Genomic DNA, 24,542 nt, shown 5'->3' with positions numbered 1-24,542 from the left:
GGGTTTTGTTATCCGGGACCCGTGTGCCAGGGTTGTGGCTGCCGGTGGCAGTCAGTTATTTGACACTTCAGTTCCGAGTGCGGAGCTGACAGCAGCTTGGGCAGGCCTTCGCCATGCCCGGTGGGTCTTACGGGCTAGGTCCATTATCCTGGAGGGTGACTCAGCCACCGTTGTCAGTTGGATCCAGGGGGTCCAAGGCGTGGCGGTTGTGACCATCTCTTGCTCCGTGACATTTGGGTTATGGCAAGGGATGGATGGGCCTTTCAGATCAAGCATATTTACCGTGAAGGTAATGGTGCTGCGGATTGGGTAGCTGCGTATGTAGCTTGTCACTCCGGAGGCACCTTATGGATTGGCGATGGGGAGTTGCCCTTGGCACTCCGAGGTATTCTATTTTTTGACTTTATTGGGTGTATCCGGTCTCGTCAGGTCTAATCCACCCGCATTAGCAAAAAAAAAAAAAAAAAAAAAAAAAAAAAAAAAAAAAAAAAAAACCTAGAGCTGCTTTGTTTACTCATGATGCAAAATTGAACACCAATAATTGCTGCAAGAACACAATCCACCCTTGAAATGGTGGAAGCGTGGACGATTTCTCTACGATAGCTTCTCTTCTGTATACTTGGGACGCAAACTTTATTGCACTGTGACAATCAAAACCCGTTATCAATATTTTCACAATTCTATAACATCTGGCTGTGGACTAATCAGTCCAAGTGCTCTGCATGCCAACTTCTCGGCATGCCAGTAAATAGCATTCCCTTTCTCCCCTTCTACGTCCAGAAACATTTCAACTCCTTGCTCATCTCTTCCAATTTGGTGCAAATTTCGTTGGACTTTGGGTGAGACCTATACTCATTTCTAGCCATCAGACTACAAGCAGGTTTCTTCTTATTTGCTTTTTATATAAGTTGAGCCTTTGGATACAATAGGTATAATAAAAAAACTTCAGGAACCAAATATAGTATAATGCAATAACAAAATTATATAATTTGGTACGAATACTAAATTTCAATATGACAATTAGATGTCATAATTTTTTAAAAATTGATCAGAGCTAGTATACCAAAATTGTGTATGCAATATATGCAATATGTGGCAGCTGTGTTATCCAATATCGTATATATTATAATAGGCGAGATTGTGCATGATTTTAATAACTATAATAATATTTTTTAATTATTTTTTTCTATGATGGTAAGAAATGATTATTATAATTAATATTGGTTCTGTATCCAAATTATATTGCAATAATTCTTAACAAGCAGTGATTGCTTTAACTAATAGAGCGTTGATGGACGAGTTTGGTGGGTCTGCTGGGCCTCTAGACAGTGATGGTCGAGTTTGGTTTTGTCTGAAGCATAGCACGCTGCAACTGGTCATCGTCATTAGCGATGATGGACCGTGAGAGGCCAACTCAGCCCAGCTCATTTGTGCCCGAAGAAATTATTGTCCACACTGGGTGCACCGCATGACTGTGCACGCAGCCATTCACAACCGTCGGTTTCCATGATGGTGTATTGAGATGATAAATGGTGCCCATGGAAATCAATAATCGTTACTGGCTGCACAGCCACATGATGCATGGACAATAATTCTCCTGCTCGTAGTCGCAACAATTGTTTGTTTGGGAGCTATGGGAGAAATTATATGCTCTATATGATTTTGCGTTGCACCAATCATCTCATCTATTTTCTATATACCACATTCAGGATGTGCTTGTTACCACTAGATTCTGGGCTGTGGTCGGTTTTTGCACGATACGCATTAAGGTTGGTAAGAACCGAGGAGAACTATGGTCGGGCGAGACCAAAGAGAACTAGTTGTAATCGGAGCCAACCTGCAAGAAATTTATTTATAGGAAGGTTTCCGACGGAGAATCCTTCGATGTTTAAGTTAGAACACTAGAGCAACCGTGGAGAAAGAAAATATATTAAGAAGAGTCTCTGTATGAGCTTACTTGAGGATATTGGGTTATTTTTTTATATGGGGTTTAAGATAAATATATGTTACCTAATTTGGCACGACGGTTAGCTGCACATTAACCAGTCCACACGAGTAGTATGCGGCGATCGTACATTAATTGCAGCTCTGACATAATTGTTAGTCTTTATTACTTTGAACAAGATAGCACCTTAGTCTACCCCAAAGTCATTCACCTCGGTTATAGTCGAAAGTTAAAGAAGTTGGTTTAAGCTGTGGTCAAGATGTCCAATATTCTCTTCATGAGTGCTTATCATAATGATCGGCCATGTTAGTGCGTACAATGTAGACTAAGATTTTTTGAGCTATAGTGGTCCTAGTTGTCTCAACAATCTGATTTGGAACTCTCTCGGGAGTGAAATTTTTAGTATGATTAGATCCATCACTAAGCTGATGGCTCAGTCTAACCGCGGACCGTGAACGGGTATATATTGCGTTTTTTTTTCAATCTATTTTTGTGCATGTTTGCCAGCTCGGTGATTGATCTGGCTCAGCAATAATTCCTTCTTGTCGCGTCGCGGCGAGGGCGGAACACCGACCGCTCGTCTGAATGTAATCTTCTTCAGATTACGTGTCTCCCTCTTCTCCGTCCGTCGGAAGCGTAGGCAAATGTGGAGTATTTTATGCTTCTCCAGGGCCCATGGCCCACGGTGATTCCGTGACCATCCGCGACAAAGAAAACAAATAAAAAAGACCAATCCCCTGTTAAACGCCCCATGGTGCCTTTTTAGGTTCACCTGCATCAAGCACGGAGCGGACATTCTGAGCTGAGCTGAGGGCAACTTAGGCTGGTCTCAACTCTCAATAGGCGCTACAGTTTAGAGCTGTACTACTCAAAGATAATTTGACCACGGTCATTGGCAGAATTCAGTGAAGCACGGGCGGTGTGGACGAGTGCCACCTTCGGACTATAGTTCGCTGCAAAGTAGTTTTTCAGACTCTGCATGTATACAGAAAGACCAATGTGGTTGTTGATTGGGTGATCTCGTACGTAGCCAACCATTTCAAAAAATACTCTATGGATCGGAGAGAGGGAGCTGTATAGTACATTCCAGAATCTGTTATTCTTCGATATTTTTTGAATGTATCTTTATTAGGGCTGTATGAATCATCTGCCTTGACAAAAAAAAAAAAAATGCGGACTTTCGATTCTGATTAATACCGTCCCTTGAGAAATGGAGTAGGTTTGAGATGAAGATTAACTCTCCTACTTTCAAAAATAAAAAATAAAAAAAATAATAGGGGTACAAAATATATCTATCACATTTTCGTTTTCTAAAAGGAGGGCAAGGGCTGACCCATCCCATTCCTTGAAAGGTACAACTCCAATCATGCAGTCGCTAAACTACTAAGATCAGCAGAAAAACCATGCTGATGTCTCTAAACATCATGTTCCCTTGAATAAGTCATGCTTCATATTTCTTTTCTTTTTTTTTTTTTGGAAAGATTGTTCCGATAGAAAAAACTCAATTTAGAATATTTACGATCAAGCAATGTACTTCCTCTAGAAGGATTACTTTAGTGATGTGGTCAGTGAAAAAAAAAAGAAGAAAAAGATGGAAGCTCAAGTTTAATTATAGCTACAGGGTGAGGGTGCCATTGAATATTTGATTATACACAATAAATAAATTCATAATTAGAATACCCACTACTCAAAATGTCAATGACACGAAAATTCTAAATAAAAACAAAAAACATAAATTATAAAAATCTACAAAATATCTATATTTATTATATTTATATTCAATAGTTGTAAAATCTATACATACATCTAGTTAAATTAACGATATTAGTAAAATTATATATTTAATATAAAAAATTAAAATTATTTTTGAATGGAGAAAATGATGGATATGTTCTTAAATTTATTTTAGTTATTTTTAAATTTTTTTCTGAAGTGGTATTTTAGCTTTATTTAAAGTTAGCTATTTGGCTAATATTTTGTTAAATTATCCGTTAAAATATTGAATAAAAATAAATTTTAAAAAAATATTATAATTTATTTTTAATCGGAAGAAGATTTTTGTAATTTACTTAAAAAGCTGAAATTAGGTATTTGTTTTTCTCAAGGGAAGGGAAGATCTGATATTTGTTTTCCCAGTCGCGTTACACCTGGGAACTGCATCAATGCCCATGCAAGCTAAAACAAAACCAACACCGCGCGGTATCACAAGCCAAATACACCCCGCTCCGAAAAAATCCAAACATAAAGAGAAAAGGATCTTCTACATTCCCACCCCTTCCCTCGGAATTTCTCGGGAGGAGGCTATTCGGGAGACATGGAGGCTGTCATCCCGGCCACCGGTCTTCTCTCCCTCCCTTCCAACCCCCAAACCCGAGCCTTCCGCACCATCTCCAACCCCAGGACCTGCTTCCCCTCGGCGTCCATCCGAGCCCATACCTCCGCTCCGAGTTCCGATGGACTCCGTTGGAGAGAGCGGAATCCGTCGTTCTCCCAGCCGAGAACCCCCCTAGACGCCCAAAGATCGCTCCTTTACAATCTTTCTCGCGGTTCTTGGAGGAAAGACGAGAGCTTTCCGGTCTGCGGCGCCGGAGCTTCCGCGATTACGGCGGATGGAGGCGGTTTCGTCGAGGAGAAGCCGAAGCCCAAGTTCTTGGGCATCGAGGTTAAAACCTTGAAGAAGATTATCCCGCTGGGGCTCATGTTCTTCTGTATCCTTTTCAATTATACGATCCTCAGGGATACAAAGGATGTGTTGGTGGTGACGACCAAAGGAAGCAGCGCCGAGATCATTCCATTCTTGAAGACGTGGGTGAACTTGCCAATGGCGGTGGGGTTCATGCTGTTGTACACCAAGCTCTCGAATGTGCTTTCCAAGGAGGCTCTTTTCTACACGGTGATCTTCCCTTTTATCGCTTTCTTCGGGGCTTTTGCCTTCGTGATGTATCCCCTTCGCGACGCCATCCACCCCACGGGGCTTGCCGACAAGCTCCTGGCCGCCCTCGGTCCGAGCTTCCTTGGCCCAGTCGCGATCTTGAGGATTTGGAGCTTCTGTTTGTTCTATGTCATGGCCGAGCTCTGGGGGAGTGTGGTGATCTCGGTTCTCTTCTGGGGTTTTGCAAATCAGGTGATCTTTGCCGTTCTTGACAAAGTTGCTATGCGTGTTCATCAGAATGGTTTCTGTTAGGATTTCTATTCTCTAATTAACCTTTGGATGTCCATCTGTTTATTTATTTATTTATTTTTTTTTTTTGCGCTTAATAAGCCCGGATTTATGCTATCTGAAGTCGTCCATCTGAAGACGTTCTATTATGTTTTGTTTGGATGTATTCGATTTCCTAATGGTTTTCTGTGGCATATTGGATGAGTTTTTGAGTTCATACTGTTTGATGCGTATTCACTTTTTGTTTATTGGATGGTTTTCTGTGGTTTGTGTTGCTATTTTTACTTGGTTGCTGCTCACTATCATTTTGATTCTATTGTTTTTCTTTTTCAATATCCTTTGGGGCTCATTTGGTTCGCGGGAAACATTTGCCTTCCTAGGAATATGATTTCTGAGAAACAAATTCCTATGAAGAGGATGCCTAGGAAAGTACTTTTGGCATGTTTGGTTGACTATGGGAAAGTGACAAATTTTCAAAGTGATTATGTTTGGTTGGCCATCCACTTTCCTAGGAAGGTTATGTATAATTCCTATTATGCCCTTAATAAAAATTAGGTCTTTAATGCCTCTTTAATGCTTCTTTAATGCTGAAGGGCCTTTTTGGAAAAAAATAAAAATAAAGTGATTCCCGCCTTATGGGAAAGTTGCTTTTACATGAAACGTGGAAATCATATTCCCATGGAAATACAACTTTCCCATCTTTCTCCTTTAAAAACTTCAATCAAACAAGAGGCATCTCATTACCTTCCCCGTTGACCACACTTTCTCCCCTCTTTTCCCGCGAACCAAACGAGCCCTTGATGATTTGGAATTATGAAAGGAAGCCTTTGTTATGAAATGATATCTGTGCTCCAACATTGCTGAAATCACTGGATGTTGTTTGATTCTCTGTACTTGAATGTCAATTTGCAGGCTATTTTACTTAGGTTCTAAGCACAGTCTATAATTAGTCTAGAATTCTGACTACATCTTGAGTGATATTGTAATAATTTTGATAGCCTGCAATCAATCTTGACATCCAGCCACCTTTTGACTTCATTTCATATGGCATTTTTTAATACTCCATTTTATGAACATGTAGAAAAGTACACATTCCTGTCCATGAGGAAAATAGGATGGTTAGGGATCCAATTGGAACTCCTTTTGCTCTGTACGCCGTGCATTAGTGATGCTAAAAATGTTACGAATCCCCAGGATATTTATTTTAACATCATGGACAAATTGACATACTTCATGCTAGTTCAGTACTCATATTAGTTCCTTTTTCTCCTTTTGTTGTTGTTGAAAAATTTTCCTGTCTTACTTGGACAGTTATTAGGTATTGCTAAAAACATGTTATAGACATTTTTTAGAGAGGAGTACTTGCTGTACATATACATATTAAACTCATGAGTGATTCTTGTGCAACAGATGTGGCTGATGTAGGAATGTACCTGGAAAAGGCAGTGTTTTTTTTTTTTTTTGGGGGGGGGGGGGACATTCTTTTGTTAAGGGTTACTCATATTTATTTTCAGATATAGTTGCAGGATTTTGCATCTTTTTCCCAAGCTGTTAGGTATAGAAGAAGTGATGATTCTCAATTATGACAGAAATAGGATCAAGATAAGCTTTATTGGAATCAACATGAAATTCAGCTTCTGGAAGCCAAACTGCCAAAAGAAATTGATGAAATCTGTTTTGAGGTCGGCTACAGGTTCTTGACCCAAGCTATTTCACATCAGGGGTCAGAATGCTGGTACCATCATTCTTGTACCATGGTGTATGTTATTTAAAACGAGCACTCTGGTTGCTGATGGAAACTCTTCTCTGCACCACAATTACTGTGATAATGACAATGATTTTGAACTCTCTCCTATAATGAAGACATGTTAACCATTGTTAACATTATCGGCTGCACTATTTGAGTCCAGATAACAGCACTTCGTTCCTAGATGAGAAGTTTTATTACTGATTTTGCTGATAGATGTTTTTCCTTCTGTTAACTCGGGCCAGACCCATAAATTGAGTATAAGATATTGTGGGTGCGTGCTGCCGTTTCTCACTAGTGACAGATCTTTACTTTTATTTTCAGGCCTCTTTTTGACATATGCTGGAATATAGCTTTTCTTTTTGAAAGGAAGAGTGAAAATTATTTATTTTTGCAAGTCATGGTAGGGCATAATATTAATTCTTGATTTCGCAGATTACCACTGTTGAGGAAGCCAAAGAATTCTACCCACTATTTGGCCTTGGAGCTAATGTTGCCCTAATTTTCTCAGGGCGGACGGTAAAGTATTTTTCTAACCTGCGTAAGTATTTGGGCCCAGGAGTTGATGGTTGGGCAATATCTCTGAAAGGAATGATGAGCATTGTGGTGCTTCTGGGTCTTGTAATTTGTGCACTCTATTGGGGAGTAAATACCTTTGTTCTGAATGACCCCTCTCTTCCAAGATCTCAACGCAAAAAGAAGGTTGACCTTAACCGCTACTCCTGTGCTGTTTCCTGTTTAGACCTTCCTTTCCAAGACTAACTACTCAAACACCTATGCAGGAAAAGCCCAAATTAAGCATGAAAGAGAGCTTGAAACTTTTGCTATCTTCTAGATATGTGAGAGATCTTGCCACCTTGGTGGTTGCTTATGGTATAAGCATTAACCTTGTTGAAGTTACATGGAAATCAAAGCTCAAGGCACAGGTATTTTTTGTTTTTTTTGTTTTTTTTTAATTGTTATCTCCTCTCTATCTGCCTTACAGTGAATATGAATCTAATCCTTTTAACTTTATTCCTAATGGGTCTTTATTTCTTTCGTAGTTTCCAAGCCCAAATGAATACTCATCTTTCATGGGTGATTTCTCAACTGCTACGGGTATTGCAACTTTCACAATGATGCTGCTGGGCCGAGTGATACTCAGAAAGTTCGGGTGGGGAGTAGCAGCCATGGTCACACCCACTGTATTACTTTTCACAGGAGTTGGGTTCTTCTCACTGATTTTATTTGGAGAACCATTGGCTCCCTTGCTGGGAAAACTTGGAATGACTCCTCTGCTTGCAGCTGTTTATGTGGGTGCATTGCAGAACATTTTCAGTAAGAGTTCAAAGTACAGCTTATTTGATCCTTGCAAGGAAATGGCTTATATTCCTTTGGATGAAGACATGAAGGTTTATTTTCCGTCCCTTTGTTTATCTGTGTGTATGAGCATCTACATTCATGCCTATGCATTCATGAAGCTCAGATGCACTGCCACCTCTCTATGGGCATCCGCATGTGTGCAGGCATTCTGTGTTTATGCATTTTTGGTGTTGAATGATTCAAGGCTTGTTATTTTATTGGAAAAAGTTAAACACAAACTGATCCATATCGTATTCTGTAATGAACTGTTTGTGGGTCCCATGATCCCACTTTTAAAAAACAAAATCTATTTCCTAGTATCTTCTCATCTAATGATCCCACTTTTAAAAACTAAAGCTATATTCCTAGTATCTGCTATCTAATGACCCCACTTCAAAAAAAAAACTAAAGCTATATTCCTAGTATCTGCTCATCTTAGCGTCTGTTTATTTCGCATTATGAATGCAATCCTCTTTTGTAATGGACTTCATCTGTATGTCTAAATTATCATCTCGAAAGAGGAAATGAAGGGAGTGTGATATGAAGGAGTGTGCCTGTCAAGGAAGGGGAGTGTATTTATGATTCCCCCAGTTATATCTAAATGTACGTGCAAGGAATCTGGAAACAAAAACTGTTAATAAACTGGCCATCTTTGTGGCTGAGCAGTGAAGCCGATAAGTTGTTGCTTCATTTTATCTTGACCATCCATGCACTTCATTAGCTTAGCACATTTGATGATGTGCCAAGTGCTTGCATGTCCCTTTCTGAAACTGAATACTTGTGTGCTCCTGCGGTTTCATGGGCGTTTTTAATGCATAGGTAGGCATAATTGCAACCATGATGGGACCTGGTTAAAATCTTTCTAATCTCAGTTTTTCCTTTTTTCAGAACAAAAAATGAGAGGTTGAGTGTTGGTTATTTGCCATAGTTGCAGCTAAGTTACAACATGATAATTTGATCGTAGACTAACAATTTGGTTTGACTTCATTTTGCTTGGAAAAGATGTCTTCTGCATTTTATTAAGGAATATGGTCTTATGGTCGAACTTTTTTGTTCTCACTTAAAGTGTTTTAATAAAAAAAATTAAAAGAAATCTCAATGATTAACATGTCGTTGCATTTTACTTAGTTTTCCAGGAATCTGAAGTTATATTTCATTTAAAATTTATTTTTTATGATATTTTGTTTTGGAAATTAGAGGAGGTTGAATTGCTTTGTCTGTAGCCATTTACTCTTGCAAGCAGTAAGCTAAACAACAATAATTTTTCATAATTGTCGAAGAATACCATTTTTTATTATTATTTCTGCTGCTCATGTTGTTCATTTTACCTGAGTATAGGTTAAAAGTAAGGCAGCCATTGATGTTGTCTGCAACCCCTTGGGAAAATCAGGAGGAGCCTTGATCCAACAGTTCATGATTTTAACATTTGGGTCCCTAGCAAACTCAACACCCTACCTTGGAGGAATACTGCTGGTGATTGTTCTTTCATGGATAGGTGCTGCGAGGTCTTTGGATTCCCAATTTTCTCCTTTGGCCAAACAAGAGCTTGCGAAGGAGAAATTGCTGAAAGAGAAGGTAAAAGAGCCAGTGGTCAAACCATCCCAAGAGAACAATGAGGGCCTGGTTGAAGAGGAGGTAGCAACAAAAGAAAATGGTTCTCTTCTTGGATCCTCAGCGAGTGAAAACTCAACAAACGAGTCAGCTTTGAAAGAGATGTTAGCACCTGAATCCAAGAGTTCATCAGAAAACCCCACCCCACATGATCATTAAACTTAATCAGGCAACATAAACAGGAAGATGCTAGTGTTGGTAAGAAACACTTAGTAGCAGATCAATGTATTACTCTCTAGATAGAAATAACATGACAGAAACAGGTATACTGTATGCTGTTGCTGTACTGCTACCGCTTCCTTGTTTCCGAGGTTAGCTTATCAAAGTATATGTAGCCTTTTTTTTCTCTCTCTTTCAGTAGAGATGCAATGGTCTTTTTTGTTGCTGTACCCTTGAGCTTATTTTTAGCTATCTAATGTTTAATGAAGAGGCATCCCTAACTTCTCTGGCTTCCTTTCAGTCTGCCTAGCAACCATATATTGTCCCTCTATCGTTTCATCAGATATTGCGGCTTCAATATGAGAGTTTTTGAGTGAAAATTGTTCTGAGATTATTAACCATCCGTTCTTAACAAGCCAATATGTCCTGCAAGTGGAAACAAAACAAAAGAATAGATAATTTTCATTTTACAGCATTAAACAATTCTAACATAACATTGTTGCAACACGGGACCAGAGACTCATCTTTTTCAAAAGGACTATAGCTTGAGTGATTGATTGGCATTCCTTTAGAATCAAAGAAGATTCAGAAGATGAGATTTCTTCGTCTGTGGGTTACTAGAGTGCATTCTAGTGCTGTACAGTGCAGTAGGTTCCTTACTCTTTACAACTGGCAGTTTGATTGTAATAAACCTCCTTTCCCAGGGGGTGCAAAAGTTTATTCTGATTTTGTGTCTGGGAGACGCATCACATCCTCTTTTATTCTCCAAAACTGGCAGTTTATTGTTACATTTCCTGGGGCCATGAGGAATCTGTTCTTCTTGGCCTACCATTGTCCTCCCCGAATGAGTGATGAATTGTGACAATTCTTATGTTTACCTCTTATACGAGCTTCTCCGTGTGGTCCTTGTGGTCCTTGAAGCCAGATCATTTAGATGGCACAGATGTCCCTGCGGTCCTGGAATGTACGGGCTTTTTGTTTCCTCCCACCCTCTATGATTTCATGTCAAGCCTTGTGGATGCAGAGGAAAAGTGCCCTCTGTGGAGCTTACATTTAAAGTTTGGGGGATACAACAAAAATAATGACTCTGATCCAAGGCCGTGACTCTTCTGAGCGTAGGACCGGTTCATGATGATATGATAGCAGGTGGATTAGCTTTGGATTCTCTGGTGAAGTATATTAGGCTGATGGTAAATATAGAACTTCCTCCAATCAAAAAAAATAGAACTGTCGAATTGATGAAAGCAGTATGTAAGTATACGTAATGACTTCTGTTGTTATTTTTCTTTAAAGTATGGATGGAGAAATGCTGTAAGGATGACATTTTTTATTACTGCATCGAAGAATTTGTTCTATCCGCATGACATTTTATGCATGAGCACACACGGAAAGCCACTTCACCATTGCTTTTACAAAAGGCAACCAATACAATGGATTCAGGCACTTCGTCGCTGCTATAATTGTTGCACTGTTACTACTACCATACCATCATTGTCATCTGTGCCACCATCGTAGCCATCGTCGTCATAACCACCACTTTAGTGGCACTGCCACCATCATTCTTTATATCTTCAAAAATTAATTAATTATATCAAACATGGCTATATTTGTAAAATTTTAAAAAAAGAAAGATATTTTTTATCTTTTTATTTTATAAAGTTAAAAAATAAATAAATGTGATGCCAAATGACACCTTAGTTTTTTTTTTTCTTTAACTCTTAAACTTTGGATGAGATCTAAATAAACTTATTTACACTTAGTTAATTCTTGCAAGCCTGTGTTACATAAGTCACAGCAGCCCCCAGAGGTAGCCAATATCTCAATACAATTATTATCTAGGTCACACCATGCCACTGTTTGACAAGTTTATGCATGGCATTGCAACCATTCCGGGCCTTCCTTGCGTGAGTGGTCATCGATTGCCATCAAAACCGTCGCTGGTCCAACTAAAGCCTATCCAATACTCTGTTTGAAGGGATGGATATGGCTGGTCTTGGTAATTTGTGACCTGGTTTATAGCTTGCTTGGCCATAAATAAGTTTGAGTAAATGGGTTGGGTCCGGGTCCAGCTCATGAAGTTAAAAGCTGATTCAGGCCAAGCCTGTCTCTGTTGTCCCGGTTGCACCAGCCAAACGCACGCCGATGGAAGTTTTCCCCCAAGCAGTACAAAGTACAAACAGATACGACGGCGTTCTCTTTACGACGCGAATCTTTTATCTCAGCTACTCCGGGGTACGAAGTCACGTCGCACTTGTTATTTCCGGGCCACTGGCCTCGACAGGTTCATGGCGAGGCCGGCATGTGTCGCGGGCGTCACAATGTAAATCCTAATTAGTAGAGCAGTGAATCTTCGATTATATTTTACTAGTAGTAGAAAATTAAGGGCCCATTCAGTTGGCTCTCTTCGATTACACTGGAGAATGCATGGAAGGAACAATACATTAATTGAGCTTGCTTCTTCTTCCTCTGTCCCCTGCCTTAACCTCCAAACAACTTGCTTTCCATCTCCTGTCCGCTCTTGGTTCATCGTTTTGTTCATTTTATCTTCTCCACGGTTACAGAAACGCTGAAACGCTCTCATTTTCCTCTATCCAATCTACCCTGTTCCCTCGGATATTAGCTGTGCTACATAGCTAGTGGTGTAGTATTTTAGGAAAGACCTGACCTCTGATTGCTTCGATTCTCCAGCAGAAATGCAGAATTTATTCCCTGGCACAGCATGGAGGGGCTGGATCGAGCTTCATTACACCCTTTACATCTTAATGAATATTTGACCTTTATATGAAATAAATCTGGGCATTTCTCCCGGAGTTGGGAAAAAAATAAGCTGCTCACTTCATTGATGTGGTGAGTCCTAATTTTTGTAATATTTCAGTTGCATGGAAAAGTGTAGTTCTTTAATGTATCGTTTGGTTGTTATTGCCTCTAAGGCTGGTGAAGGTCGGGCGATCGCCGCCAAAACCCCAACCTAATTCGAACCTAAATTTTTCAAGTTAGGATCAGGTAATACATAAACCCAATCCAATCCAAATGATCCGTTGGATCAAAAATTTTAGCCGTAGACCCAACTCGACCTGACGCCATCCGATTTTCCATTGGATTGGGTCTAGGTCCAACATTAGGACCCAACAAGAAACCGAGTCGGATCGGGGTCACTAATGATTCTATCCGACTTAACATATTTGCACTCCTAAATTTTTTTAGTGAAAGGAGGCTCGCTGGCAACATCCAAGTTGTCCCATAATTCAGCATTCCTTCTTCTTAGCACATTGATTTTGTTATTTATCTCCTCAAGTTCCTTTAGGTCGATGTGGGGAGGACTAACCAGGACCGGATCCTAACTTGAGATGGATACTGGTGTGGCTGTGTCATCGGCCTTACCTAAAGTTCTTAGGACGACGGCAATTGTTGTTGTGGATCGGATGATTTGGGTGGTCTAGCTTACCAACTAAAGAGTTGGTCACTTGTTGTTGCAGGTTTTGTACCATAATTGTAAGGGCTTGCACTTGTTGGATGAGCAGAATGAACTGCTCGATGCTGGCAACTTCGGAAGTAGGCCGAATAGGTTGAGAAGGTGTTTGAGGTTGCTGGGAGCTATATAAACCTAGTGAGCAGTCTCATCGGTTGGTCAGCTTTGAAAAGAAGGGCTCCGATCTACGTACGAAAAGGAGCAAAAGAGGTCAAAGATTATTGGAGTTGATCAACCGGAGTCCTCTGAATAGAAGAAGGTCTAAAGAGTAGAATAATAGAATAGGATATCTGAGGTGAAGATAATGTGTACTTGGGCCCTCTGGCTATGTATTTATAGTGGAGGAATCGGAGTCCCACTAGGGTTTTGACTCTGAAAATCCCAGATCAAAAGGAGAGCTGGCTTTAGCCTTCCTTATCTGAATTAACGCAGAAATTCTAATCCGTTTAAAATTAGTTTTACCATGTGCCATGCGTAGGACCGTGATTCAGCGTCAGATTCGGGTACGAAGAATCGTATTGATTAGCATGCATAATCTTTGTGTTCAATTATAAAAGGTACGAATAGTTTGGTTTTAGCAACTTATTATTCTTTATTTTTTTTTGCTTCAAAATTTATGCCACATAATCTTTGGGCCTACCTAACTCGAAACTAAAAAATAAGGAGTACCATGTCAATAAAAGTAACAGCTTCACTTTTTTGCAAGTTTACGGAAGAAAAGTTTTGGAAAGGACATGATTGCCATTTGCTGATTTGCGTCACCCCACGCTTGTGGACATGATTGCCTTTACATACCCGCTCGTGAATGATGCTGACATTAGAGCAGCGTTAACGAGTCCTCTCTCCTCCGCCTCCTCTGCTGCATCCCATCCCATCCCATCCTCGGGCGGCGCACCAAGGAAAACCAGCACCCTCCTCAACCCGAACGGGGAAACCATGAGGTCTCCTCCGTCCCGCAGCCGCAGCCCCAACTCCTCCTTCCACCACAAGGGCAGACTCCCATTGCCGGCCTCCGACCTCTCCCCGGCCGAGCCCTGGCTTGACGACGTCGGCACCTTCGACGCGGACCAGCTGGCCCGAACCCTCGCCGGCATCAAGGCCAAGGGCCTCCGCCCCGACCTCCTCGGCTCCATCATCTCCCGCTACGCCTCCCGGTGGCTCCCCGAGCTGGCCACCGGCCGCGCCGCGGATCCCTCCCCGGCAACCGAGAGCCCCACCGCCGCCTGGCTCCAGAAGCGCTTCCTCGTGGAGACTCTCGTCTCTGTCCTCCCCCCGGAGAGGGACGCCGTTCCCTGCGACTTCTTGCTGAGGCTCTTGAGGACGGCGAGCATGGCCGGGGCTGAGGCCGGCTGTATCAGCGAGCTGGAGGCGCGTGCGGGGCGTCAGCTGGACCAGGCGACGCTGCGGGAAGTGATGATACCGGCATTCACCCACACGTGCGGGACGCTGCTGGACGTGGGGCTGATGCTGAGGCTGGTTAAGCGGTTCCTCGGGGCGGAGGAGGGCCCGGCGGTTGTGGCGAGGAGCGGCGCGGCGGGGCTGGCCAAGGTGGCGAAGCTGGCGGATGCGTACCTGGCGGAGGCGGCGCTGGACGCCGGGCTGACGGTGGCGGAGTTCGAGGAGCTGGCCCGGGCGGTGCCGGGCTACGCGCGGGCCACCGACGACGGCCTGTACCGGGCCATCGACACGTATATCAAGGTACGTGGATTCACTCATTCGCTCAAGCGTCACGGGCTGCACATTGTCTCAGGCCCTGACCTGCTGACCATGTTCTTCTCGTTCAGTAATCAATGCCAAGTAGACTACATATATAGTATAGAGGCAAAGGGACCGAGACCGCGATTAACAAAGAAAGATTTGGATGAGCATTTTAATCAAGCAGCACGCTAGGAGCACCTACCCACTAATCTCCCAAATTCCCAGAGGCAGGACTGGAAACAGGGGACAAAAGGTTGACATCTTCTCACTCCACTCATCTCACACTTATCCATAGCTCTGCAGACTAATTTGAGATGTAGATTAAGTGCCCAAGCTCGGCCCAGTGGACTCGTTTGAGTTCATTTAACTTTGAAGCAAACCTGTCTTAAATATTGTTTAAACATAAGCTCAATACTTAAGGCGAACTCGCAGGAAAAACCAAAAGAAACTCACCTTGTTCGTTCAATAAACTCTTTCGTGAACAAACAAACCAAGCCTCAACATGTAGTATCGAGCTTGGTATGAGTTCAAATACCCATTTTATATAACAGATCAAGTCTGAGCACTTTATTATTAGGTTCCTCTTGGCTTCCTCTCCTTGTTTGGGATAATTTGTTGGATAGCCTTGGTAGAGGGCTCCTGTGATAAATTGTCGAAAAGACCAAAAATCACTTACATTAGCAAAAAAAAAATTATGTTGTTGTAAGGGCATATTAGTTGGCCTTTTTCACTTTAGTACGATCTTTAGAGGTTGGTTCGTGCAACGGTACGGTGTCTTTGCGACCAAATGCTATTCTTCACTTTATTCATGTTCCCAAGCTGCCACCATGTATTCCTGGTTCGAACCTTTTGTCAGATGTCTCCTTCCGTGCATACTCGTATACATCTTTTCTTTTCTTGTTTCTAAAGCATACTCCAATGTCAATTCTATCCTTTGGCTACCTGGAGATATCTAGCAAAAGAATATAGAGTAGAAGCTATTCTCCAATGGTTCTGAATCAATGGATGAGAACTGGTTTCAAGAAAATGTAGAAGGCTTTATATTAATCATTCATATAATAGCCCGAGCATCAAAACAGCATGGTAATTAAGAAGTGAATATTGCAATAGGAGGCCAGAAAAATGGCGTCCATGTATTGCCACGCTGTTTAGGCACTACAAGGTTTAAGCCAAGAAGTCACGATAACGAGCCATTCTCGGCCTGTTTCGTTGTTCCCATAGGTTTAGCCACTAGATCGACACAACATGGGCCAACAAAAAGCTGGGTATGAGAAGGACATTCTGAACATGCGATTCTCGGAAAATAGGATGCCGGAAATCGCCTTTTCAATGGAATCCAGCATCCCTGTTCCTATTCATTTCCTTTTTTTTCCCCTGGAATAATGTGATTGAGGACTGCTCGTGTTGAAAGACTTTCCGCCCTTTCTCTGCAAATAGATCTTCTTTTCTCACCATTATTAGTCCACGCCAGGTTTATGGAACGGACAGCCTGTGCAAATTAGATATCCGTGTACCTAGTACGTCAATTATTGGAGTAGGGTATCGCGGACGTCATTAGCATATGACACCCGGTTCTAGATTCTCCCGCGCCTATAACGGACGTAGACAAAAATACTGTCGGTCTCGCCTCAATCCGTCGTCGTGTAACTAGTGTCCTGTCGATTTGTCTGCTACCGTCGAGGGGGAGAGAGAAGAGAGGACAGGGAGAGGGGGGTGCACGAATTTTGAGGCTCTGCATGCACACTCACGTGTGACCATGTGCCCACAGCAAGAAGACGGAAATGGACACGGGACTCGGTGCCCACAGCCACAGCCAGAAGACGGAAATGAATTTCGACTAACATATTCGGAAAAATGGAAACAAATGGCGTTCTTTGCTCTTTCTCACTCCATAGATAAGATTCTTTGCGTAACCTATTAATTAACCTCCATGACACCAATGTCATGCATGTGACTGGTTGTCTGGCGTTCAATATATATGAAATGGCTTTATCTTCTCAAATGATACGGAATGACTCCAGTTGGCAGAGTTAGGTACAGAAAATGGTAGGTGGATCTTCCATGTGCCCTAACAGTTGCAGCTCGCCAAAGTTTCCCAGCTAAGGTCGGTCTTGCCTTGTCTAGAAATTAAGGCCCGGCATGTCTGTAAGATTTGGATGTTTCCAAGATTCCACTGCCGTTGAAATTTGAAATAAATATTCTGGAAGACAAGTGTCCATTAAGGACTTTATTATTCTGTTTCCTGTATGCCAGGAGGGAAGAAGGGAATCATTTGGTTGTTGTTAACCATGTCGTGTCTTCCTTTTCCAGGCCCATCCGAACGCAGGCAAGCAAGAGAGGAAGGCCCTATGCAGGCTCATCGACGCTCGGAAGCTGTCTTCGGAGGCCTCCGTCCATGCAGCCCAGAACGAGCGCCTCCCCGTCCGATCCGTGATCCAAGTCCTCTTCTCGGAGCACTCGAAGCTCAACCGGATCTCCGAGGGGAGTTGGTCGTTTGCTGGGTTACGGAGCCCGAATCCGGCCCTCGAACCTCCACTTCGTGTCCCCTCCAAGAGAGAGGTCTTGGCCCAGCAGCATGAGGTGCGTAAACTCAGGGAGGACGTGGCCAGGCTCCAGGTCCAGTGCCATGCGTTGCAGGCTCAAGTAGACAGGCTTAGTTTGGAGAAGAGGAAGAAGGGGTTCTTCAGGTGGAGTTCTTTGCTGTTCAGAAGCGCTGATGTGGTGGAGAAGGTTGAGGACTATGAGGTCGGGGCGGAGCGCCGGACACCGATGGATGCCAAGAAGGGAAGGCTGGCTCAAGAAAAGGGCACACCACCCAAGTGGCGCAACTCCATGTCTTGAAGAAGAATTGCAACCGAGTGATCTTGTGATTAATCTTCTGCTATTGTAACCTTTATAGTCTAATATCTTGCATCGTGTTCGAATGATATGTCTACAGCCCAAAGTAAGCGAGAATGCAATGTTACCCTTCAATAATATGCCATAACACCAGATCAAACTCGTTTTGGAATTGGATCAGTAGAGATAGAGATCTTGACATTTAAGCCGATGAAGAAATCAGGCTCCGATGAGAACCATGCTGAGAAGAAAAAAAAAAATTGATTCAGTTGAATGGAGAATCGAATCCGGGGAAGCGCATAATTTTACACAAGTAATTCTGGTAATTAAATGGCAAATCAAGAATGAAGCCATGTAATTTGCAATAAAAAGATGGCAGCATCTTTCTGCTTCTCTTCGCGACTTCTCATTGGCGTGGATGATAGGCTGGTTGCCTATCCAAATAAGCTGTTGATGGTTGTACAAGTATGATCAGTAGGAGATATTTGAAGATAATTGTTGTCATCATTTGCTTGAATAGTGATCCATATGCGGTGCGGGTAAGCTGATCAACAACATTCTGAAAACAAAAACCAGTCCTTCTTCCATTGGATGTGGTACATATATATTACTTACAATCACCAGAAGTCCTTACACGAACAGACTCCATCATTGAAATGATGGAAACGGCATCTATCCCGCACAATGATCTCCCTTCCATAAATCTTGGAGATGAGCTTTGTTGCAGCATGGCAGTCACTGCAAACACGAAGGTTCTTCATAATGCGAATTGGCGTCCCCGGGCTCGTCCCGATGAGCCCAAAAGCAATAGCTAGCTTCTCGCTGTGCCGGCACAGAGCACTCTCCTTCTCTTCTTCGTCCATGTCAAATAGCACTTCTGATTTGTTTGGCACATAACCACATTCTTTCACTCTGCACATCATTTCCTCTACCATCGCATATATCTCCTCAGATTGAGGATGCGATTCGTCCCCCATGGCAAACTCATGAACCTCTCCATCCACCTCTATCATACTGCACCCTGGAGGCTTCTTCACTTTCCTCTCCAACATGAGGTCTCTTATTCTATCAACTTCATTCCACTTCTCCAATGAACCATATATGTTCGATAGGAGCACATACGTGCCGCCATGCCTGGGGTCGAGCTCCAAAAGCTGCCGTGCAGCTCTCTCGGCAGCCTCGAGGTTGCCGTGTATTCTGCAAGCCCCCAGGAGGCCTCCTAACACAAAATAATCCGGTGCCATGGGCATGCTTCTTATCAACTCCTCAGCCCTGTCAATGTGGCCGGCTCTGCCGAGCAAGTCGACCATACATCCATAGTGTTCGACGCTGGGCTCGATGCTGTAAACACTCGACATGGAATCGAAAAGCGAGCAGCCCTCATCGACAAGGCCGGCATGGCTGCAAGCAGTCAAGACACCAACAAAAGTAACAGCATCGGGCTTCACCCCACTCCTCTGCATCTCATAGAAAACCTCCAAGACTCTCTCCCCGTGCCCACACATCGCAAGGCCTCCAATAAGGGCTGTCCAAGTCATGACATCTCTTCGAGGCATCTCATGGAACACCCTCATCGCCGTCTCCATGCACCCGCATTTGGCATACATGTCAACGAGTGCAGTACCCAGAACGACGTCCACCTCGATGTTCTCCCGATTGATGTGCGCATGGAACCATTTTCCGAGCTCGAGGGCCCCCAGTTGAGAGCATGCAAGCACCAAGCTCGCCATGGTCACTTTATCGGCTTTGATACCACCGAGCTGCATCTCCCGGAACAGATGCAGTGCTTCCTTGTAGTCGCTATTCTCGACATGGCCTTTGATCATGATATTCCAACAAAACAAGTTCCTCCCGGGCATCCCGTCGAAGAGTTGGCGAGCAATCGAAACGCAGCCGCACTTGCAATACACGTCCAGGAGAGCGGCCCAGAGGACCAAATCAAACCTGATGCGGTTCGCCTCCACGTATCTATGGACCCGTCTCCCGGTCTTCAAGTCCCTGGCCCTCGCGCAGGCCGTCAGAACGTTCACCAGAGCGATCTCGTTGGGTTCCACATTCTCGGACTCCATCCGGCTGTAAAGATTCAATGCTTCCGCCGGCCGGTCCCACTCGGTATAAGCCGCGATCATGGTGGCCCAAGAAACCACGGTCTTCGCCTCCATTTTGTCGAACACCCGGCACGCACAGCTCAGGCACTCACAAGCAGAGTACATGCTTATCAGAGTGTTCTGGACGTAGGCGTCCGAGCCGCAGCCAAACTTGACGGCATGGCAATGGAGTTGCTTCCCCCCGTTCAGATCCCGGCAGGACTTGAACAGCGAAGGAAATGTAAACTTATCAGGAGGGAGATTCGCTCGAAGCAGTTCGATGTAGAAGCAGAGGGCCTCGTAATGGAGGTGGTTGTTGGTGTAGGCCCGAATTATGGAATTGGAGGTGAAGGTGGTGGGGTTGGGGATCTGGGAGAAGGCGAGGCGGGCATGGTTGAGCGATCCGAAGTCTTTGGTGGCGCAGATGGAGACGAGATGGCTTGCGGGGAGGGGCTCGAAGGCGAGGCCGGTACGGATCATTTGGGCATGTATTTGTTTGAGTTCGGCGAAGCTGGTGCTTCTTTCGAGCAGGAGCTGGAGAGGCTGGGGGCTGAATGGGGTATTCTTGTTGGTGGATGCAGGGGTCTTGGGGTCTATAACGGGAGCTTGGCTTGGAACAGGGGAAGTAGGGAGGGAAAGGGGAGAGGACATTGCTGCTAAAGTTGGGGACTCTAGCTGAAGGGCCTTGACGGACCAACAGCGGAAATATTGAAGGGTGGTTTGGCCACTCGAAAGATTTTGGCCTTGCAACACAACATGACAGATGCCATGGGGCTCACGAATAGAACAGCGCCAATAACTTATGATGATAAGAGAGTTCCTTTTCTATATTAGAACAGCTGAGTAATAAATACGAGGACAGCCATCAGCATAAATGATATCCGGAGTATCGTAGAAGTTACAGACATGGAGTCCGACACGATAGTATTCTAGGGGTAGGAATATAAAAGCAATCTAATCAGCTGCACTATTAATTTTTTTGCACATCTTTGGTAAGTCCGAAGCATCGTGTCTGTATCATCTTTCATAAGTATGTCACTAGATAGTAGATTCTGTTGCTGTAGAATTCTGAGCTGAGTTCAGAGCGCTACTTGGCTTGGTCTGAGGTCGGCGTGAATCGAAGTGAATAAGACAATCGAGCTGTGGAAGAATTGGTCTCATCTGAAGATGACCTGCAAAAAATATACTTACCAAAAAGTTTCCAATGGAGACCCTACGAAGCCTGAGTCAGAATGGTGAGGCAACATTGTATAAGAAAGAATTTTTTGCAGAGTCGAGTCTCTAAATGAGCTTACTTGAGAACCTCCGGGTCACCTCTTTATATAGTGTAATATGTCGATCCGTTACCTAATTTTGCGCGACGTGCAGTAATTGCAAGATAACAGTTAGCTGCACATTTATAATGTGAAAACTATTTCATATGAGTAACATGCGGTCATAATTATATGATGATGTATTAATAATGGTGTTGCCATAACTGCTAATCTTTATTAGCGCGTGCAGAGTGACTCCTCGGTTTAATACCAAGCTAAAGAAGGTTGGTCTAGTCTGAAGTCAATATGTCCAGCATTTCTCTCAAGTCAATATGTCCAGCATTTCTCTCATGAGATTCTATCCACATAAACATGATGGTATTTATTTTAAGGAGGATATAGAATCCACAACTCATTTTACCATCACTTTTATTCGTGCTGCGACAATCTGATATAAAATTTACTTTTTCATGCCAAAAAACCGGCAACCAAACCGGAGCCTGAAAGTTTTCCAACGGCATGGCCACCCTCTTACCAGGCTCCGTCGCTCTCCTCCCTCAACACCTCTCAGCTTCCGAGAGAGACCCCAACGCCAAACCCAACTTCACCCTCGCTCTCGCTCACCCGATCCTCGCCCGCCTGGAGCGCTGCTCCTCCATGCGCGAGCTTCGCCAACTGCACGCCCACATGATCACCACCGGCCTCGCCCGCGACCCCTTCGCCGCCAGCCGCCTCCTTGCCTTCTGCGCGCTCTCCCTCCACGGCGACCTCCGCGACGCCCTCGCCCTCTTCCGCCAGACTCCCACCCCCAACCTCTTCTCTTGGAACGCCATCATCCGGGCCTTCGCTCGGAGCAACCGCCCCGAGCTCTCCCTCCGTTTCTACGTCGACATGCTCCAATCCGGCCTAGTCCTTCCGGATAGCTACACCTTCCCTTTCTTACTCAAATCCTGCACCCACCTCTCGGCCTTCTCGGAAGGGCAGCAGATCCACGCCCATGCCATCAAATTTGGACTTTGGGGCGATCCTTTCGTTTCCAACTCCTTGATTCACATGTACGCGGAGATTGGGTGCCTGGAGCTCGCCATGCTTGTGTTCGAGAGGATGCCGGAGGCCGAGCGGAGTGAGGTCTCTTGGGCTGCCATGATTGCGGGGTTTGCTGATAATGATCGCCCGGAGGAGGCGGTGGCTCTCTTTCGCTCCAAGGATTGGAGAAATATTGATGCCGATCAGGTTACGTTGGCTATCGTTCTTTCAGCATGCTTAAAGCTTCGAGATTTGCAGTTGGGGAAGGATATACACGGTTACATACAAGAAAAGGGTCTCGAATTGAGCCTGATATTGAGTAATTCTCTGATGAATATGTATGCGAAGTGCGGGCAGATAGATGTTGCTCGCTTGCTGTTTTATGGTATGCCTGAGAAGGACTTGATTTCTTGGAATTTTATGATTTCCGGGTGCGCGGAGAATGGGCACCTGGAAGAGGGTCTGCAGCTGCTATCAAAAATGAAGGAGAGGAATATAAGGGCCAACGAAGCGACATTTCTTAGCATAGTGTCTGCTTGCGAGCGGCTCGAGTTAGCACTCGAGATTCATGGTCGCATACGGGAGATGGGTCTCGACCTGGATGTTGCCATCTGCAATGCTCTCATCGATATGTATTCAAGAATTGGAAATGTTGATCTTGGGAGAAGAGTATTTGATGAAATGCCGGAACGAGACATTATCTCTTGGAATTCCATGATCGCCGGCTATGCTCGATATGGGTCCATGACAGTAGCTCATTCGCTCTTTGAACAGATGCCCATGAAGGACAATTTCTCTTGGAGCACAGTGATTCTTGGATATGTCAGAAATAACCAGCCGGAGGAAGCAATCAGAGTATACAAAGATCTTCTGATGGAAGGCCGTATCAAACCAGATAAGATCACCATGCTCGGCGTACTGAGTGCATGCTCGCATCTGGGTGCACTGGAAGAAGGAAAAGCAGCACACCTCTATTTGAAGATTAACCAAGTGCAAGTTGATACAACTTTGGGCACTGCCCTGGTGGACATGTACTCAAAATGCGGTTGTCTGGTACATGCTGTAGAAGTTTTTGAGGGTATGCAGGAGAGGGACGTGTTTGCTTGGACTGCAATGATTTCAGGTCTGGCCACGCACGGCCGCGGTAAGGAGGCTGTCCAGGTCTTCAAACAGATGCAAACCATTGGCGGAAACTTTGTAAAGCCCAACTCCATCACGTTTCTCAGTGTTTTATCTGCATGCGTGCATGCTGGATTGATTGATGAAGGGCAGAGAATTTATTATAGCATGCCGGATTATGAGGTTGAGCCGGAGATGGTGCACATAGGATGCATGGTCGACCTCTTTGGACGGGCAGGGCTCTTAAAAGAAGCTGCAGATTTTATCGTAAGCTTGGGATATGAAGCTGATGCAAATGTGTGGGGAGCTCTGTTAGGCGCTTGTAGAATCCATGGAAATGTGGAATTGGGCAAAATTGCATATGAGAAGATACTCGAGTTGGATCCTTTGCATGATGGAGCTCATGTTCTTATGTCAAACCTCTATGCAGAATCTGGGCAATGGAATGAAGCAAAAGGGATTAGGAGGAAAATGAAGGATCGGAACATATCAAAAGAGGTTGCCAAAAGTTGGATTGAAGTGGATGGAGCTCAACATTTGTTCACAGCTGGGGATATCTTATAATGCTGAATTCTTGTTTGCACATATCCCTTGGGCATGACCTTAGCATCTACTCAAAGATAGCAGAAGTGCAAATGTCGATGCTAACAAAGGGACGGTGCCTTGGACGTCGATGCAGCCCAGCCGATCAGCTCAATGGAGATATTCCATAATTCTGATGAACAGGAAATGCTATCTCATGTGGCATTTGAAACCTGTCTTCAAGTGCATGTCAAAGGTAGCAGAAGACTGCTCAGATGCAGCCAGATTGAACGATGAAACAGACCATTATAAGAGCTCGACATTTTTAGCGGTCAATTCTTCGAATGGGGCATCACCTCTATAATGCATGATATTGTTTTCTTGCAAATCTTTTGCATCACTTCGACAAGTGGGGGAAGAGAAGACATGTTGAAGCCGCTGATTCAATCTGCAGAAAGCTGCAGCAAACAAGGCTGTAAAGAAACCATCTTGTTTCTGGGGGCTGCACATGTGCATGATCACGTACCATCTTATGTGGTGAAATTTGAAAGCCTTATGTCCAAACAA

At 43.9% G+C, this 24,542-nt stretch overlaps 2 protein-coding genes and 2 pseudogenes across 3 annotated transcripts; 3 read left to right on the top strand and 1 right to left on the bottom strand.

Moving 5' to 3' along the window:
* The first annotated feature begins 4,047 nt into the window (after window positions 1–4,047).
* On the top strand, window positions 4,048–10,173 carry LOC103708815 (plastidic ATP/ADP-transporter-like). The gene is made up of 5 exons (XM_008793908.6): window positions 4,048–5,069; window positions 7,288–7,554; window positions 7,635–7,778; window positions 7,896–8,243; window positions 9,532–10,173. The coding sequence occupies exons 1-5, from the start codon at window positions 4,260–4,262 to the stop codon at window positions 9,961–9,963; spliced, it is 2,001 nt and encodes a 666-aa protein (XP_008792130.4). The 5' UTR covers window positions 4,048–4,259; the 3' UTR covers window positions 9,964–10,173.
* A 3,412-nt stretch (window positions 10,174–13,585) lies between these two features.
* LOC103708816 (coleoptile phototropism protein 1) lies at window positions 13,586–17,971 on the top strand. The gene is made up of 3 exons (XM_008793909.6): window positions 13,586–13,989; window positions 14,139–15,130; window positions 17,441–17,971. Exons 2-3 carry the CDS (start codon window positions 14,210–14,212, stop codon window positions 17,969–17,971), a joined length of 1,452 nt encoding a protein of 483 aa, XP_008792131.3. The 5' UTR covers window positions 13,586–13,989; window positions 14,139–14,209.
* Window positions 17,972–18,528: 557 nt separating this feature from the next.
* On the bottom strand, window positions 18,529–21,609 carry LOC103708838 (pentatricopeptide repeat-containing protein At2g29760, chloroplastic pseudogene; annotated as a pseudogene). The gene has a single exon (XR_015987627.2). The product of XR_015987627.2 is annotated as a pentatricopeptide repeat-containing protein At2g29760, chloroplastic pseudogene (transcript).
* Window positions 21,610–21,827: 218 nt separating this feature from the next.
* LOC103708839 (pentatricopeptide repeat-containing protein At3g22690 pseudogene) lies at window positions 21,828–24,017 on the top strand (annotated as a pseudogene).
* The last annotated feature ends 525 nt before the right edge of the window (window positions 24,018–24,542 follow it).

This window comes from Phoenix dactylifera, chromosome 5 (genome assembly GCF_051530095.1).
Source record: "Phoenix dactylifera cultivar Ajwa chromosome 5, Ajwa_hap1_PhDact_Kaust_v1.1, whole genome shotgun sequence".
In the NCBI taxonomy this organism is placed as follows: Eukaryota; Viridiplantae; Streptophyta; class Magnoliopsida; order Arecales; family Arecaceae; genus Phoenix; species Phoenix dactylifera.
Note: the sequence above shows the minus strand (reverse complement) of the source record. Positions and strands in the feature narration are given on the sequence as shown.

Bases quoted from the DNA above. Each gene is read 5' to 3' on its own strand.
- LOC103708816 (XM_008793909.6), top strand. From the start codon at position 14,210: ATGATTGCCTTTACATACCCGCTCGTGAATGATGCTGACATTAGAGCA. The intron at 15,131-17,440 runs GTACGTGGATTC...TTCCTTTTCCAG, and splicing joins CCATCGACACGTATATCAAG to GCCCATCCGAACGCAGGCAA.
- LOC103708815 (XM_008793908.6), top strand. From the start codon at position 4,260: ATGGAGGCTGTCATCCCGGCCACCGGTCTTCTCTCCCTCCCTTCCAAC. The intron at 7,555-7,634 runs GTTGACCTTAAC...ACACCTATGCAG, and splicing joins GATCTCAACGCAAAAAGAAG to GAAAAGCCCAAATTAAGCAT. The intron at 7,779-7,895 runs GTATTTTTTGTT...TTTCTTTCGTAG, and splicing joins AATCAAAGCTCAAGGCACAG to TTTCCAAGCCCAAATGAATA.